At 42.4% G+C, this 18,463-nt stretch overlaps 1 protein-coding gene across 3 annotated transcripts in view; it reads left to right on the top strand.

Moving 5' to 3' along the window:
• Positions 1-18,463, top strand: part of RNF216 (ring finger protein 216) — a 120,984-nt gene that overhangs the window by 18,433 nt on the left and 84,088 nt on the right. For 2 of the 3 annotated variants that reach the window (XM_018040716.1, XM_018040718.1), the window contains exons 4-9: positions 158-1,012; positions 1,951-2,027; positions 7,497-7,599; positions 8,718-8,882; positions 13,989-14,103; positions 17,974-18,113. In XM_018040716.1, the coding sequence (XP_017896205.1) occupies positions 158-1,012; positions 1,951-2,027; positions 7,497-7,599; positions 8,718-8,882; positions 13,989-14,103; positions 17,974-18,113 (1,455 nt within the window). The remainder of the gene's footprint in view (positions 1-157; positions 1,013-1,950; positions 2,028-7,496; positions 7,600-8,717; positions 8,883-13,988; positions 14,104-17,973; positions 18,114-18,463) is intronic. The other variant, XM_018040717.1, reaches the window with a different exon arrangement.

The raw sequence follows: 18,463 nt of genomic DNA on the forward strand, positions 1-18,463 counted from the left end.
TCAGTATGAAGATAAATTTGAAGAATAGGTCTTATGTGGGGGGGGGCTTGTTTTTGTTTCTTAACCTGTCCTACCTCAGAAGCTCAATATAATACATAAGGAAATAGACACAGGAAAAAAATTGAATTGTTATTATTAAAATTTCATTTTTTCTTAGACATACAAACCTCAGACATCACGACCCAATCTCATCAAACCAGCTGCCCAGTGGCAAGATCTCAAAAGATTGGGAGAAGAAAGGCCTAAAAAATCTAGAGCAGCCTTTGAATCAGATACGAATGGCTATTTTCCCGTGTATAACAGCTCATTGTTTGGTTCTGGGACACAGGATGATTCTGAGGATGACTACGGTGAATTTCTAGATCTTGGGCCTCCTGGAGTTTCTGGATTCATGAAGCCAAGTGGCCAAACAGAAAGAGAACCTAAGCCCGGACCAAGTCACAACCAAGCAACCAATGACCTCATCAACCCCAGATCAGAGCAGAAAGTCATTATCTTAAAAGAAGGTAATCTTTTTCCAGAAGCTGATCCTTTGGACACTCAGAACCAGTCATCTGAAGAGTCAGAGACAGAGCTTTTATCCAACCTCGGAGAATCATCTGATATCCTTGATGACCAGGCCATTGAAGAAGACTGCTGGTTAGACCACCCTTACTTCCAGTCTCTGAACCAGCAGCCCCGTGAGGTACCAAGCCAGGTTGTACCTCAGGAGCGGCGTCCAGAAGCAGAGCTGGGCCCACTGCTATATCAGCATGAGCCCCGGGGATCAGCTTTTCCAAGACCGGCGTTTGCGAGACCGGAGCCCCAGCAGGATTGGATTCCAGACCCTGCTTCTCCTCGGCCTGCCCATCCTCTGGGAGAGCTTGAAGACCAACAACTAGGAATAGATGAAGAAGAGCCAGGCCCAGCATTTCCACTAGAAGAAACTCAGGAGCCCAATTTGGAAAACCTTTGGGGGCAAGAAGCTTCTGACGTAGACCAGGAACTCATTGCACTGTTGGTGAAAGAGACAGTAAGTTTTATTTTGATAAGTAAGTGATTATACACACAAATACATTGTTTCCTTTTATTACTAAAGCATTGTGAATGTGGACTCATTTTCCTGATTTATAGACTAGAAGAAGAAAAGCTGGAGGTACAAAAATTAAATCAGAATTCCTTAATCTAGCCTTAACCCCCTCAGCATTCCCCCCTGGGATTCTGGCTGCAGGTTGTAGGTGCCCTGGTGCTGTCATGAGTGGTCCCTACAGTTTTTAAACAGGAATTGAGTTAACTCCAAATTCAAACCCTCAAGCAAGTTTATAAGATGACCTAGAGCTGCACTGTCCAATATGATAGCCTCATTTGGCTGTTTAAATTTAAATGTCTTGAAATTAAATGAAACTGAAATTTCATTTTCAGTGGCACCACTCAGATTTTAAGTGCTTAATAGCCACATGAGTCTGAACAGCCACCACGCTGGAAAACACGGAATAGAGCATTTCTGTCTTTATACCAAGTTGGGTTAGGTACCACTGACCAAGAAAGTGAATGCAGGGCTTTGTGGGCGGCCATTTGCCTCTGAGCAGTCTTTTACTCCTTCTTCCCTGGGTGTTTCCATCTGGTCTGGTGGATCGTGTGCTTCTAAGGGTATATGTACACTAGAAAGTGCCGTGTTCATCTTTAGGCACCCTTTGCTCGGGCTGAGATGCTCAGTATTTACTGAAAGAGAAAAATGAATACATGGAATGGGGGCAGAGGACTAGGTGGTCTCTAGGGACCTTTTTCCATGTTCTGTGTAGACAGATAAATCTGGGCACCTAGTATGGAATTTTAAGCCAGACACAAACCTCCTTTATAGTCCTTTTCTAGCGTTTAGTCATTTTGTATACTTTTTGCTATCTGATTTTTATTGCAATTTGAAATTATTCTAGGGAATGACAAATAAATAATGTATTTATTCCTTCCTAGGAAGTAAGATTTCCTGATGTAGCAAATGGGTATGTTGAGGAAATAATTCATTTGAAGAATTACTATGATTTGAATGTGTAAGTATACTAACTGTGCCTTTTTTTAAAATTGCCATTAAAATGTACTTAACATAAAAATTTACCATTTTAATTATTTTTAGGGTTTTCTAGATGGCTCAGTGGTAAAGAGTCTGCCTGCCAATGCAGGAGACTCAAGAAACGCGGATTTGATCCCTTGGTTGGGAAGATCCCCTGGAGGAGGGAAAGGCAACCCACTCCAGTATTCTTGCCTGGAGACTCCCATGGACAGAGGAGCCTGGTTGGCTGCAGTCTGTGGGGTCCCAGAGAGCTGGACACGACTGAGCGGCTTAGCATGCGCATGCACAGCCGTGTTTAAGTGCGCAGTGCCGGGGGGGGGGGGGGGGGGGCGTTAAGTATGTTTATTGCATTTTTGCACAGCTGCCGCGACCATCCATCTCCAGAATGTTTTCATCTTCCCAAACTGGCAGTCTGTCCCCAGTTCCTCTCCTGAGCCCCTGGCAACCACTATTTTGTTTTCTGTCTTTGTGAATTTGGCTCCTCCAGAGACCTCATGTAGGTGAAATCACACAGTATTTGTCCTTTTATGGCTGGCTTATTTCAGTTAGCATTATGTCTTTTTTAATCATCCTGTTAGAAGAGTTCTGATTTTAATTGTATGTAGACTGTTTTCTGGGTCTTGCAGTCATGCGGTTATAGGATTAAGATGTTTTGTTAATTCTGAGCATTGATACTACATACGTCTTGCTTGGGGCTTCCCCAGTGGCTCAGTGGGTAAAGAATCCGCCTGCAGTGCAGGAGACAGGAGATGCCGGCTCCATCCCCTGGAGGAGGAACTGGCACCCCACTCCAGCATTCTAGTCTGGGAAACCCTACGGACTGAGGAGCCTGGCGGGCTGCAGTCTGGGGTCGCACAGAGTCGGGCAAGTCTCTTTCTGCTTATGCTCTTTCACCCCCTTGTAGTCTGCAGAGGTGGAACAGCTGTAAATTTGTAAAGAACAGTAGACACTGAATTTAATTATATTTTCAGCTGTTTAATACAGGTTATTTTAATTAAACAAAAAAGTACTCCAAGATTGTATTGTGTACCGTAGAATTCAGCAGGGGTGTGAGTGGGAGCTGGCTGCCATGACCAAGTGTGAAGGGCCTTCTCTGAGATTAGCAGCCCAGAGGAGATGGATTTTTCTGATTCGTACCAAGGCACTGTTGGTGCCATTGGTAGCCCTGTCTGTCCCCTTCATTGAGGGGCAGCCACTGCTTTCAGTTTTTTAAACCAGGTTGGAATCAAGGTTTCATAATGTATTTGTTGACCTTTTTAGCTTCTTGATCTAGTATACTCCCCACTTACTTTTTTTTTGGTTACAGATTTTTCCCCCTATAATTTTTGAACATAAAAAGTGAAAAACTGTAAAATGAATACCGTTATATCCACCACCTAGTTTATTATCTGATATACTGCTGTAAGGAAAATTTTGCTATTTTCCTCCACTTGCTTGTTTCTTGAATTACTGTAGACATGGAGGTTTTGTATAAGTGGTGTTTTATAATTAGTTTTTTTATAATTATATAAATTAATTATAATTTTTCTTTTTGATAGTGGATTATCAAAATTAATAAACTTTTTTTTAGAGCAGTTTTAAAGTCATGACAAAATTGAACAGAAATCACTACAATTTTACAGTGAAAAATATCTCCTAGATATCCACTAAACTAAAAAATAACTAATTTTTTTTAATGTACCTTTTTAGTTCTTAGAATGAAAACATACTTTTTTTCAGAGCAAATATACTTTTGGATTTTTAATGAAGTAATGTTAAGTAAAAAGTACTTTTCATTGTTTTCTTCATGGTGTTGATCACCTTTAATTAAAAATTATTCTGTTGAATTTTCCTGTTTGTTAATTTTTCTCCTCTTTGTTATTCTCCTTGTTCATAGTTTCACTAATGTTCTGATAAATGTTATTCTACATTATTCCATATAGTAATTTCCTTTTTGAAAATTACACTCTAGATCCTGAAACCCTTAAGTTTGGAATCAGGGATTATATATAGATTCATGATGCTTGAAACATATTTCCAAATAGCTTTCCAGTGGTCTGTGCTCACTCGCTCAGTTGTGTCTGACTCTTCTAGTAAATTTTAAAGTAACCCTTTGGAGAAGGCGATGGCACCCCACTCCAGTACTCTTGCCTGGAAAATCCCACGAGTGGAGGAGCGTGGTAAGCTGCAGTCCATGGGGTCACGAAGAGTCAGACATGACTGAGCGACTTCACTTTCACTTTTCACTTTCATGCATTGGAGAAGGAAATGGCAGCCCACTCCAGTGTTCTTGCCTGGAGAATCCCAGGGACGGGGGAGCCTGGTGGGCTGCTGTCTATGGGGTCGCGCAGAGTTGGCACGACTGAAGCGACTCAGCAGCAGCAGCAGCAGCAGCAAAGTAACCCTTTAGAAATTTAGTATACTTTAATGTTTCTCTCTCATTCTGTAGATGAATATATTGTTTTTTAAATACCTACAAGGTTAGTTGTCTGCAGTATCAGTAAAACATGATCAGATTGACAGATCCTGTGACAGTTTGTCCTCCTTCCTCGTGAGTCTCGCACACATCCTTTTCTCTTGGGACTTACTAACTCTGTCCCTAATGCAAAGTCTTATAAATTCCAGTGGAAAGGAAATGTTCAGTAATTGTATTGAATACTTTGAAACCTACAGTCTGATTTTTTATATGTATAATTTATTAGTTTATTTTTTATTGTACTGGGTCTTTGTTGCTGCATAGGGACTTCCTCTAGTTGTGACAAGTGGAGGCTACTCTTCGTTACAATGCTTGGGCTTCTCATTGCAGTTACTTCTCGTTGCGGAGCACAGGCTCTCTGGTGCTCAGGCTTCAGTAGTTGTGGCACATGGACTTCGCTGCCCTGTGGCAGGTGCGGTCTTCCCGGACCAGAGATCACACCCATATACCCAGCATTGGCAGGCGGATTCTTATCCACCGTACTACCAGGGAAGTCCTACTGTTTGATTTTCCTGACTCTGTTTCCCTTTTGTCCCGGGACTTTTGAGACTGAATTGTTCTCATAACTGACTTAAATGTTGTTAATGTAGAGCTGAAAGGAAGCCCAGAGCACAGTAGAGCAGGCTGATACTTTGTGGGGCTGACTCTCCAACATTTTGTGTCCAGTCTTTGTCATCTTTAGTTGTAACCAGCTGGTCATTTTAGCAGGAGAAGCCTGTTATCCAGAGAGCCTCCTGTGACAGTAACCTGCTCTCTTTAACTAAGACTTTACCCACATATGATGCAACTTAAATCGGATCGAGGCAGCAACAACTATTAAAGAACAAAGGCTAGAAATATTAGCCTGGCTTACTTAGTGGGAGTGCTTTCTCAAAACCCTTTAGCTTGTCAAGTCAGATCAAGCATGGAATAATACCAGTAGGTGGGCAGATCTGAGTTCTGACAAGCCTCCCGCTGCCTTTGCCCTAGGCTGTAAATATTAATGTATTTGGTTGTAGCATATATCTGTAGAAAGGAAACTCTGTTCTTAATTATCTGTGTCACTGAATATCATTTAACTCCAGGAAAGTTGTGTTGGTGTGAGTAGAGGAGATTTTAAAATGGAAATGAATTTTGACAGTTCAAAGTGAGAGCCTCTGATAGCCGACAGGTGGGATTCCACATCTTGCATCATGTTGATAATGAGAAGTTCTTCATCGTGTTGAAAATACAAAATGAATTGCTAAGAACAGAACCTCTAAAATAGGTTTAGAAAATGCATTTAGAGACTGTATAAAAATAGAAATTTTTAAAGGATGAGATTTTAAAAACTGGAAACAGGAGTTTTAATTCTTTCTTCCAAGATCATCTTGCATACACCCCACTTGAGCCACCTGGCTTCATTCATGCATGGCTGTTCTATCAAAGAAGATTCTTGTTTATTTGACCTTTTCATCCTTCCCCAGATTCCTAGTTTTTGCCGGTTTGTTGGCCTTTGATTGCCGCACTTATCTGAACATTACAAACAAGTAAGGTTCAAATGGAGGAGCTCTTCCACACCTGGTTTATAATATGTCCAGGTGTGCATGAGAAAGGGATTGTTTGGAACTCTATGCCTTTCTCCACAAATACTGAGTTCTTCATGGTGACTGATTTCTCAGCTACCCTTCAGAGATTGTGTAACCTGTGGTGCTCATCAGTTTGTACTGGAACAGAGAGTCACCACTAGTGACCGTGGTTTTAAAGGGAAATGTGCTCAGAATTCTTGAGGAAGGTGTCTCCCCTTGCTACTGCTGTAATATGAGAAAGGGGTTTTCCCTCTCAAGCCTTGTGGCGTGTGTTCCAGAGAACCTGGCCTAGTGATAGGAAGGGAGCTTAACAGGAAAGTGCATGTGGGGTTCCTGCAAGTGATGATGAAGAAAAGGGTGTTGAAGGGTGCTTGACCAGTCCTGGAGCAGGAGGAGGAGGGCACGTTGCCGTTGGGCCAGTGCTGAGGGTCCTGAGGGGGTTTGCGCAAGAGCCATGCCTCCCCAGTGTTCAGTCCCTGAACACTGGCGCCAGGTGAGAAGAGGAGCGGAAGGGGAGCACTGTCTCTGACTCTTTCTGCTGGACCTGTCTTCATTAGAGGCTGTATTCCTGACACTCAGGAGAAGACCTGGGCAGTCATGGTGGGGCACCTTCGAGGCAGTCTGCAGGAGAAAGGAAGAAAGCTGGAGTAGAGGGGAAGCCCCACCTGCCGTGTGACTGCGCAGCTTTCTTGCTGCTGAAGTGGCTCATGCCGCACACCCCTAGCTGTCCTTGTCACTGTGGAATATCCCAAGAGCACAGAGTGTTGCTGCGTTTGGTTTTTATAGGCTGAAGGGCCTTGCTAGTTAAATTTGTAAATCTGGGCAGTGATACATCTTATGGGTTATTCTCCTTATCCTTGCTTTTGAAAGATTTCATGGTAGTGATTAAAAAGACAAGGCTGTGCTTTTGGAACGGAGAGAGTTTTTCTTAAGCAAGCATGGTCTGTTCCTTCAGCCTGACAGTAAACTGAGCATCCCTCAAATCGTCATGGGGATTTATTTACCATAGGGTTAAAAAAGTGTTACTGAATTAGCACTGGTCTTTTTATGTTCTGTTTATTAACTCTTAGAAAAGTAGTTTTAATTGTGAATGCGATACAGACTTTTCCCCCATCCCTTATTTGTTAATAGTTTTCCTGACAAATGATAGATACTTTCATCTAAATTCTCCAGTTCCATGCAGTTCAACCAGTAAGAACTAACAGAAATCTCAGAGGAGTTTACCTCTATTGGTATGTTTATTGCTTTTCGCATTAGCAAGTGAAAATAGAAATTCAGTGTAACGTCTTTAGTTGTTCATTTGTTTTTCTGATCTGCAAATATTTTCATTCCCTGATAGGTCAATTAGAATATGAGTAGACGTTTTATTTTCATACATTATGTTTGAATCAGTGAGCAAGTGTGGCATTTGGAAGCAGTGTGACAGTAACATCATTTATTTTTACAGACTTTGTAATTTTCTTCTGGAAAATCCAGATTATCCAAAGAGAGAAGACAGAATCCTTATGAATCCCAACAGCAGCCTGCTTGCCAGCCAAGATGAGATGAAGGCAAGTGGTGCTCTTGTTTTGCAGTGTCTACTTGGAAATTCAGCACGCAGATTGTTGCCTAGAGTTTAATATCTGTTTTTCTTTTTGAGTAAGGTTTATATACAGTGCATACACCTGTGTAACCAAATCCTGTGTCAAGATATAAACAGTTTGGTTTTTAAAAATCTTAATCATTGTCTTCATGTGTGGTCCAGACTAGCATTTAGTATGTTCAGTGGTTGAAGGAAAGTATAGTTCAGAACTGCTTCACTGGTCTGTAATGCACCATCCTTCCACTTCCCACAAATTCTTTTTGACTGTTTCTTTCATGTATGGTTATTACTCATTTTATTGCTCTTCATTTTATTGCGCTTTATAGATATTACAGGTTTTGTTTTCACAGATGGAAGGTTTATGGCAACCCTGCCTTGAGCAAATCTGTCAGTGCCATTTTCCCAACAACTTTTGTTCACTTCGTATCTCTGTTACATTTTGTAATTCTCAGGATATTTCTTTTTTTATTATATTTGTTATGATAATGTGTGATCAGTGACCTTTGATGTTACTATTGCAAAAAGATTGATTTGCTGAAATCTCTGATAATGGTTAGCATTTTTTAGCAATAAATTATGGAATTAATTGAAATATGTGCTTTTTTTTTTAAAGACATAATACTGTTGCATGTTTACTAGACTACAGTATGGTGTAATTTTAACTTTTCTAAAAGTTAGGAAACCAAACAATTTGTGTGACTCACTTTATTGTGACTCTGACTTCATTGCAGTGGTCTGAAACCAAACCTCCAGTATTCCTGAAGTATGCCTGTATTTTGTAGCTGGGGGAAAAAAAACTCAGTTTATTCTAAACATTTTTTGAAAAGGAAATGGCTAAAAACTTGTGTTCAAACCCCTGACTATACTTTTTCATAGTTCCAACTAGCAAAACTAGTCTCCAGACTCCAGACAGCTTGTTTAACCTCTCTGAACATCATTTCCTCACCTTTGTTCGGGGCTGGTATCCTCTTTTAGAGTAACTATACAAGTCAGATTATTCTATTCTTCAGTAATTCATTCTTCAAATGGTTTCCCTCGAGAAGTGCACTGTCTGGCCTCTAATGTTGTGCCTCTGTCTCGTTTCAGTTGCCTACAGTAGACTTTTTTGACTATTCTAAATTGGCTCCTCTTGACCAGCGCTGCTTCATCCAAGCTGCCGACCTCCTGATGGCCGACTTCAAAATGCTTAGCAGTCAGGACATCAAGTGGGCCCTGCATGAGCTCAAAGGACACTATGCAATCACCCGAAAGGTGCTCTACTTGGTCTTCTGGTGGGGCACACCTCTTGACTGCTTCTTCCCGTGATAACAGGATGAAGGGTTCAGCTTGCAGAAGTTGGGGTGGTTTATGATGGCAAAGAGCTAAGGAGTTTGTCAGGGTGAAGATATGTAGACAAAGGGTTTGCTGATCAGAAAGAACTGAATGAAAAGAAACACAGATTAGAAGCAGGAAAGGTCTGGTATGACCATAAGGACGTGAATTTCCCCGTGGAATGTGGAGTGGAAGGGTGTGTTCCTCCCTGGTGTGCTTTCTGTCTTGGGGCTGGTCCCACAATCCTCCCCAAGATGGCTCAGTTAACGTGAAGCCGAGTCCAAAGGGCCAGGAGCCCAGCACTGCCCAGGGAGTGGTGGTTTGCTTCAGAAGAGAGTGGGCAACTCCTGAAAGCTCTCAAGGTTTTCATTCTTTCTTTTTGGACTCTAAATAAGATTCCACTTAAGGGCCTCTGTTCCAAATCTTAGATGTGCTGGTCGCTAGTAACAGACATGTTCCGTTTAGTGCAGCCCACTGTGCAGGCCCTTTGATGACAGCCAGGGTGGAAGAGCAGCACCAGCGGGTCCTTGGCCTGTTCCTCTTCTCACCTGCCTTTAAGTTGGTTTCTCTTGCTGAAGTTCTGGTGACTCTTAGCAAGCAAATGTGGAGTTACTTTACTTGTTAAAACACCCACTGGGGTCTTAACCTGAAAGAAGGTGAACATAGTGAATGTGCTGAGTCTAGGCCCCTTCCACCTCTACCTTGGTAAGATCCAGGCATCTGTCAGCAAACTCCTAATTACAGGTTCATTTTAGTTAAAAATACTCTGAAGGGATCACAGAAATAATGCCTTCTATTTCTGGTAGATAATGCCTTCTAATTCCCCCTGCTAAAGAGGGAATGTCTGTACTGTCATTCAAAAATGAATGAGCTTCCCCCCTCCAAATTAATGACCTTGAGAAAGAAGGGGCTCTTTCATCTGTAGGGCCCTGTGTGGCATCTTTATTGATCCTGTGGTGCCTTATACATTTTCTGAGCTCCCAGGAAGCCCAGATGAAAAATAAAAGGGTAGCAGCAGGAGACAGCTCCCGTGGTCTGGAGGTGGGTTGGTCCTCATTAGGAATGTCCCTGCCTACATCCTGAGGTCAGTAAAAGTGACTTCGCTAGCAGGAGCTTCTCCACATTGAAGGTCTGATCATCCCCCAGCTTGTCGCTGTTTGGGTAGAAATTGTAGAGTTTTATGGCTCAGTTCTTGTTCATAGCGTCCATATCCTTTTCCTCATTTGTCTGGCCCTTTATATTTTTTGTGGTGTGTCTCTGTCTGGGCTGTTAATCTAAGATTTTACAGGATTTTGAAAAGAGATGGGTTGGGCTACTTGAATGAACATCAGGTATTTAAGGGGAAATAATGTTTGACAAAAGCTAAAATCTGATGTGCCTTTTTATAATGTCTCCCTGTTGTACACACAGGGTGCACGAGCCTTGCGCCTTGTAGGAAGTCACACTCACATGGGCAGGGAGGCAGAAAACACACCCTGAGGGGCTTCCTCACTACAGCAGTAGGGCGTCCTCTCTGTACCACTCCCCAAACACGCTGACAGCTTAGGGAAGGCATGCTGACTAAGGCAGGATCAGTTCTCCATGGATTGCTGTTTTTTTCCCTGTTTACTGTAAACAGATGCTTACAGGAGTAGAGATGGTATTGTAACAAGCCCTAACCCTGCATACTGTCACTCCCCTTCAGCAGTTGCCAGCTCCTGCCCAGTCTTATATGTTCACCCTTACCCGCCTACCCCTACCTGAAGTAAATTCTAGGCTTCATTTCATTTTTTTCATCCATAAAGTATTTCAGTATTAGTTTTTAAAAGATAAAGGCAAAATATTTTAAAATATAATCAAAATACCATTATCACACCTTAAAAATTAACATCATCAGATATCCAGTCAGCATTCAGATTCTCTGAATATGTCATAAATCTTTAAACAGCTTGTTTGGTCACAGAATTCCAAGTGAAATATGTTTATTGCATGTGGCTGGTGAGTTCTTGAGTCTCTTAATCTGCAAGCTCTCTTCTTTGTTTTTCCTTACTGCTTATTTGTTGGAAAAAAAACTGGGTTGTTTTATCTTACAGGCTTCCACAGTCTGAGTTTTTCTGACTGCACCCCTGCATTATAATTAAACAGTTCGTCTGTTTCCTATCAATTGGTTCCATCCAGAATCTTGATCAAACTTAGATTTGACGTCTCGCTTGTATTCTAGTTCTAGTTCTGCCACTTCTTGGCCTTAAACTCGCAGAACTTCGTGCCTGCTGCCCTCTCCACGCCTGCCTTGTGACTGTCATCTTGGGAGTTTCCTTCACCTTGCCTTTTGACAAAGATACATTTTCTTTACTTTATTGAGTTCACCAAAAAGTTCATTCAGGTATCTGTGTACCATCTTACGGAAAAGCATGGACCAACTCTGGCCAGCCCGGATGACAACTCTCTGTGTCTTGCTTTACACACTCACACTTCACTGATGGTTCAAGTAGATTGAAAATTTCCCCTCTTGCCACAGATGCGACTACCTCTTTGTTTCAGGCAGTTTGCTGAGTGCCTGCCGTAGGTCACACATTGGGAATGGCACAGTGGACATACAGGTTTCTTCCCTCATGAAACTTAATGCTGGTGGACAGGGCCATCTTTTTTAAGCCATCCTTTAACTTCTGTTGTGTGAGATGGTCATTCTCAGGGTCTTACCCAGGCTGCTTAGGTTTCTCCCTCTGTGTACTTGAATGGTCACCTTTATCTCCATACAGGTAACATATCTCTTATCTCTGGACTTGACCTTCCCACCAGGCTCCACAGAGGAGTCCCTGTCTACTTCTCAGCTTTTATATCATCAGATGTCAGTTGTCATGTTTTTAGATCATCCCTTGAAGGATGTCACAGATGCCCTGAAAATTGTAACCAGCCTGATTCCTTGATTGTTAAAACTAGTACTTTGGGTATTTGATTTGCGAGTTACCTCATTTATAAAATGCAAGTCACAGTAACTTGTCTTGTTCCCTCTCCTGGGTTTTAGAGAATAGCCTTGGTTGAAGGGCAGGGTATTTGCCTGTAGATAAAATGTGGTATGAATTAGTCTTGCAGCTGAGTACAGACACTGGTGCCTAAGAATTTGTGGGGAATACCGTGTATAGTGGGAATTCCAGAAAGAAAGGAAGCAAGGGAGAAGGCACCATAGCTGTGGAGGACACTGATCAGGGATACAGATAGGTAGCAAGGTGAAACTTGGTGGAGTTTCACCGAATCTGACTGAGGACACAGTGACACCTAAGAGAGGAACTATAGTTCCAAGACTGGCCTGAGTCCTGTCCTCGCTTTAATTAAGGTTTGCCCTTCTCTGTAGCCTTGCTTCCCTCTACTGTGAAATAAACAGTAACTTCCCTTAGAGGACTGTGGTGGGAATTAAATGGGCTAAGTTAAGGACTTGAAAGGGCTGCATGCAGTGCCTCGCTTACAGGAGGTGCATACAGCAGATGTCAGCTCCCTTTGGATTCCCACACTGAGGAGCTTTGAAAAGGAAGGGAGGCAGGAGTTAGGTTAAGATGCAGGGGATCCTCTCTCTTAAAATACTTGTTTTGTTACCGCTTTGCCACGGGGATGCACAGCTGTTTAAGATGAACAGGTTCAGAATGTGATTGGTTAGCAGCATTCCTATAACACGTGCACATCCCCGTAACCTTCTGTTTACTGAGTGAGTGTCGGATCCAGATTGTGCGTGTTGCTGAAGGCACACTATGAGCTGTTGTAACAGTCCCTGTCCTAGAGGCTCAGAGTCTAGGGGAGGAAGTAACATGAAACAGATCACAAATAAGTATGTAATTACAACTGTGATAACTATTCTGAAAGAGTATATAACTAGAGGATGGTCTAAGAGGCTCCAGGAGAGCCTCTCTGAGCAAGTGACATTTAATCACACCCCTAAGTGTTGCATAAGCAGGAGGTCAGTAGGGAGGGAGGACAGGGCATGGAAGACAGGGGTGTCATTTCCTGGGATGAGGATTCCTGTAGAAGAGCTAATTTGGAGGAAAAGATAGTGAATTCTGTCTGGGAAACGCTAAACTGCCAAGCATGCTGGGTGGGCCTCAGATATCAGTAAAAACAATTCATTGAGAGGCTGAATGGACCAAAAGTGGGGGAAATAATGGACTGGAGAAGGGATTTTGAGATTCGTCAGCATATAGAACGTGACCTCACCAGCCTGGACGAGGACCTGAAGAGACTCTCAGGTGAGAAGAGAGCCAGGGCTACCTGGAAGACTCCCCGCGTGGAAACACTAGGCAGAGGGGCAGGCCACGTGGTGTCACTGCTGGGATCCCGGGGGCGAGGGCCGGAGCAGAGGCCCTGGACTGGGCCCCGTGTTAGGGAGGTGAGCAAGTGGAGAGGTGAGGTGGAGGCCAAGGCAGAGGGGGCTGGCGCTCCTGGGAGGCGAGGTGATGGCATGTGCAGGTGGCTTTTTTGATAAGCTTGGCTACAAACAAGGGAAGAAAGCGGAGCTGGTAGTTGGAAGAGGAAAGAGGTCTGGGCGGAAAGGTTTTCTTTTAAGATAGCAGAGACTTGATCACCTTTAAATGCCTATTGGAAAGATACAAAAAGAGGGAGAAGCTAAAGCTGTGGAAGAGAAGGGAGTATCTCTGGCGTAAGCATGTTGCGCTCCAGTGTTCAGTACAAAGTGGAGAAGTGAAAGCAGCGAGAACGTGGGGGACGTGGAGGCGGGATTGTTGGCCAGAGAAGCACCGTGTGATGTCGCGCCTGTGAAACGTGGCTTGCAGCCCTCTGCCACGTGGCTTAACCTGGGCTGACTCATGGGCACCTTCTGTAGTCTGTTTTCTCACGCACCTCTTCATCAGTCAGCATCTTGGTTCTGCCATGACAGCAGTTGTTGAAAGAGAAAATGAAGTAACGAAACACTGCCTGCTTATTTTGCCGCTACTTTTTCTGGTAAGCCATATAGGGAAGGTAGCTGAAACTGTGAGTCACAACGAGATTTGGGATTGCCTGCATTTCACGTATTCTTGTGTCCCATTTACAGCAGTAACCTTTCCCTTTCTCAATTTTTAGGCCTTTTCTGACGCCATTAAAAAATGGCAGGAGCTATCGCCAGAAACCAGTGGAAAAAGAAAAAAGAGAAAAGAAATGAATCAGTATTCTTACATAGATTTCAAATTTGAACAAGGTAATGGCCAAATGTGACTGTTAATGATGGTGAGCGGTCCCCTCTCACACAACCCAAAGGGGCCTCGTGATGCAGCTGCCTGAAGTGCCCGGTCACAGCAGTCTGAGGAGTGTCGCTGATGTGACTTCTCTGGTGGCACGGCCGTGTTTTTGGGCAGTGGCTGCATTGGTCATCTTTCTGCTTAGGATACACCATAAAAGGAAAATGGTGTGTAGTGTTAGAGATTTGTGTATAGGGACATTTTTAAGCTTGAGGGGAAAATGGGTCCTGAAGATTTGGCAAGAATTAACCTTGTGACTCCTTGGTGAAAAGTGGGCCAGTGCTTGGTTGCTTACTGCAGAGGAGCCATGTACACACCTGAGAGGGTGGGTTCTGCACAGCCAAAGCAACACAGCTCTTAAGTTGCCACTTAAACTGTTCAAAGTTCTGTTACTCATATTGATCAAATAACTGCTGAAAGCTCTTTCAAAGAGGTTACTTCCGGTCTAATTCCCTCCTCACTGCCACCCTCCCAAAGGTAAACTTGCTGAATTTTGCAACAGACTTGATCTTAGTTGCTTGTGTCCGAGAAGAGTCCACTTCAGCTTTTCCTGTGGATTATTTCATAAATGTTTCCCTTTTCTCCTATTTGTCTTCCTGTTACACCTGTAATTAATTTTATAACTTCAAGTGTGTCTAATGGAAAATCCATGAGATAGCTATAGAGTTGGAAAGTATTTGAATTTCTGAACTCTTCAGGATCTAAAAGAAAATGTCCTAAGTCCTGACTTGTGAGGTCAGCAAGCTGCTCTCCTGACACGATGTTCTCACAGATCTGTGGCAGAATGAAAGTGAGGACGGTGTAGAGGCAGTTTTTCATTCTGTGTGTGTGTGTGTGAAGTCGCTCAGTCGTGTCCGACTCTGTGACCCCATGGACTCTAGCCCACCAGGCTCCTCTGTCCATGGGATTCTCCAGGCAAAAATACTGGAGTGGGTTGCCATTTCCTACTCTAGGGGATCTTCCCGACCCAGGGATTGAACCTGGGTCTCCTGCGTTGTAGGCAGACGCTTTACTGTTGGAGCCACCAGGCAACCCTGTTTAGGCTAGGCATGCTTAACTAGGCATACTAACACGCAGTCATTCGGTACTTGTTTCTGACGTTCAGTGGTAGAGAACAGGAAGTATCACGTCACAAGGTGGTCTGCTCCCTTCCTGGTCAGCTGTGTCTTGTAGAAAGTTCTTCCTTTATATCATGCCAGGAATGTACCTCCCGAGGTTTGCTGCGATGTTGGTAGTTCTTGCCTCTGAAAGGATTTAAAATCTGTTGCCTCTTCATCTTCCCAGTTGCCCTTCTTTCTGTCTTTCTCTAGCTTGCCTTTATCTCTTTGAGAGGTTGGGTGCACAAGGCTGGACACAGTACTCCAAATGAGGTCTGCTGTTTCGAGGCAGCAGCTGGGATTTAGGTTCTATAATTTCAACCATACAGCCTGAGAACACCTTAACTTGTTAAAATCAAACTATGTCCCGCCATTGTCTCACATTAAACCTTCATCTTCTTACCTACCTTGCTTTTTAAGTCACAGACCTCTCAGTTTTGATGCATTTGATATTTTTCACTGTGAACATCACCTCATTAGTTTCAGCCCATTCTTTGGGGTATACCTCTGAATTTTTTTTTTTTTTTAATTGCATTTCACATTATGTGAGATCCTAGTTCCTGGAGCAGGGATCAGACCTGTGCCTCTGGCATTGAAAATGCAGTCTTAAGCACTGGATCACCAAGGAAGTCCCAAGATTCTGATTCTTAACTTGGTCTTACCAAGATCGTCTTTAAGGACACTGAAAGTTTAGAAATAGAAAATAACACTTGATTTACATTTATATCTATGACTTATAGCCTTTTTTTTAAGGGGGGTTTATAAGTACATAAGCTTAGACTCATTCATTTGTTCCAAGAATCCCATTCCTTACCTTTTCAGCTGTTTTCCATCCAAGCAGTACTGTTTGAGCTGTACATCAACTGGCAAAGAGAGAGACTAGATTCTCCCTCCCGTGTCCTTTCTCATTGTATATGAAGAAGCCACATGGCCTCTCATGAGGAGTGCAGATAGAACTTGGATGTAAACGGAACATCAGTAAAAATGCAGCATGTCCCCTCTAGCAAGGCAGACAGAAAAAAGATGCAAATTGGAGTTATTCTTTATAGGGTAACTTACTCTTCATAGTGGCTTTCACTGTAGACCCTACAAACATCCAAGGAGGAATACTGTGGACATCTTTACATACGTAATTTTGACAGCTTAGATGAAATGGACCATTTCCTCAAAAAACAAACTACCAATAAACTTATCTATATAAAATAGATAATTTGGATAACCCTATTGCTGTTAAGGAAATTGAATTCATAATTTTAAATCTTCTAAAAGATCTCCAGCCCCACTTGGTTTCACTGGAAAATTCTTCCAAAACTGCTCCTAAGCAGATGACATGATTGTAGATATATACAGCTCCAAGGAAGTTCAGTAAGGTTGCAGGGTATAAGATCAGGCTACAAAAACCAGTGTATGCATGTATCTGTATGCTAGCAGTGAGCATATGGACATTAAGATTTAAGTACAATACCATTTAAAGTCATTTTGAAAAAACTTAATACTTAGGTGTGAATCTGACAAAATATGTATGGGACTTGTGATGAGAACTACAGAACACTGAAGGAAAAAAATCGAATATATAAATAAATGAAGACATGTACTGTGTTCATGGGTTAGAAGACTCAATTAAGATATAAATCCTCTCCAAATTGATATCCATGCCTAGTGTGATTTCTGTCAAAATCCCAGCAAGATTTTTTTTTTGCAGATACAAGCAAGGTATCCTAAAATTATCCTGAAGTTTATATCGAGAGGCAGGGTGCTAGAATAGCTAAAACAATCTTTTAAAAGAAGAGTAAAGTGGGAGAAATCAGTCTCCTGGATTTCAGGACTTACTCCGTAATTACAGTGATTAAGACCAGGTGGTCTTGGCAGAAATATAGTCAGATAGATGGAACAGAACAGAGAACTAAAAACTGGTTTTCTAAATAGTCAATGAAAAAATGTTTTAGTTTTTTAAAAGTAGAGTGAACAAGAGGAAGGAAGAAAAATTTAAAAATGTATCAGGGTATAGAGATTACCAGAAAACAGGCTTTTGTGAGTAAATAGAAAATCTGGATGGAATGGATAGTTTTCTAGAAAAATGTACATTACTAATCAACCAAAGAAATACAAAACCTAAATAAGACCAGTTGCAAAATCTGACATTTGTCATTTTCTTAGCTTGTGTTCTAAGTGTTATTTATTATAAATCTGTGTACTGCATTTTCAAAATAATAAAATTTTAAAACATACATAAAACACATTTGCACCTACCAGGATAGCTCATATTAAAAACTGACGACGTTGCTGGCAGAGGGCGAGTGTAAATTGGAACAGGCACTGCAGAACACTAGCGCTGTTTTCTAAAGCTGACCCAGCAGTGTGCTCTGCTGAACTGCAGACGTAGGTACAGCAGCTCTGGATGATAACCCCAAACCCTCAACCCCCGTCCTCAGTAGTAAACACATCATGAATTGCGGTGTATACACACAGTGCTGTATGGACAGGATAGGGGAGCTCTTCCAGTTGGATCATAATGAGGGATGGGTATGGAGAGGAAGAATGTCAGAAAGTGCATGGAATGTTGGGGATGGTTAGGAGCCCAGTTTTCCCAAAAAGAACGTTATGGGAAAGTCACGTAACTTAACATCCTGGTAGGAGTAGGTGGGGGACCAGGCCACATAAGACTGGGATGGCTGCCTGGATCCCTAGCAGAACAGTTGTCTGCATGATTCTGCATTGTCATGTATCTTCTAGGTGACAAAAAAATAGAGAAGAGGATGTTCTTTCTGGAAAATAAGCGGCGACATTGTAGGTCCTATGACCGGCGTGCCCTCCTTCCAGCTGTGCAGCAGGAGCAGGAGTTCTACGAGCAGAAAATCAAAGAGATGGCAGAGGTAGGAAGATGTGTTTGGAATGTGTTTCTAGGATTCTGATTTGCTGGTAGGGCTCAGTGTAAAGCTGTCTTTGAAGATTTGTCTTTTCTTTTAAGTGATTAATTTGAATAAGCTATGAAGTTTTTAAAAGGAAAACAAAGCTAGGTTTTGTAGTAATACTGACCAAAATTCACAGTCTCACAAATCAGATTTACCTTATTTTAATTGGCCCTTATAAACACATCTGTTTGACCTTCTTCGCCCTCTACTGGGAGAGGAAAAAACAGATTCCGTGTAGCTCTTTAGTTCTTCCCGAAGTGAAAGTCAGAGTCAGTCAGTCGTGTCTGACTCTGCAACCCCATGGACTGTGT

Source organism: Capra hircus, chromosome 25 (genome assembly GCF_001704415.2).
Source record: "Capra hircus breed San Clemente chromosome 25, ASM170441v1, whole genome shotgun sequence".
In the NCBI taxonomy this organism is placed as follows: domain Eukaryota; kingdom Metazoa; phylum Chordata; class Mammalia; order Artiodactyla; family Bovidae; genus Capra; species Capra hircus.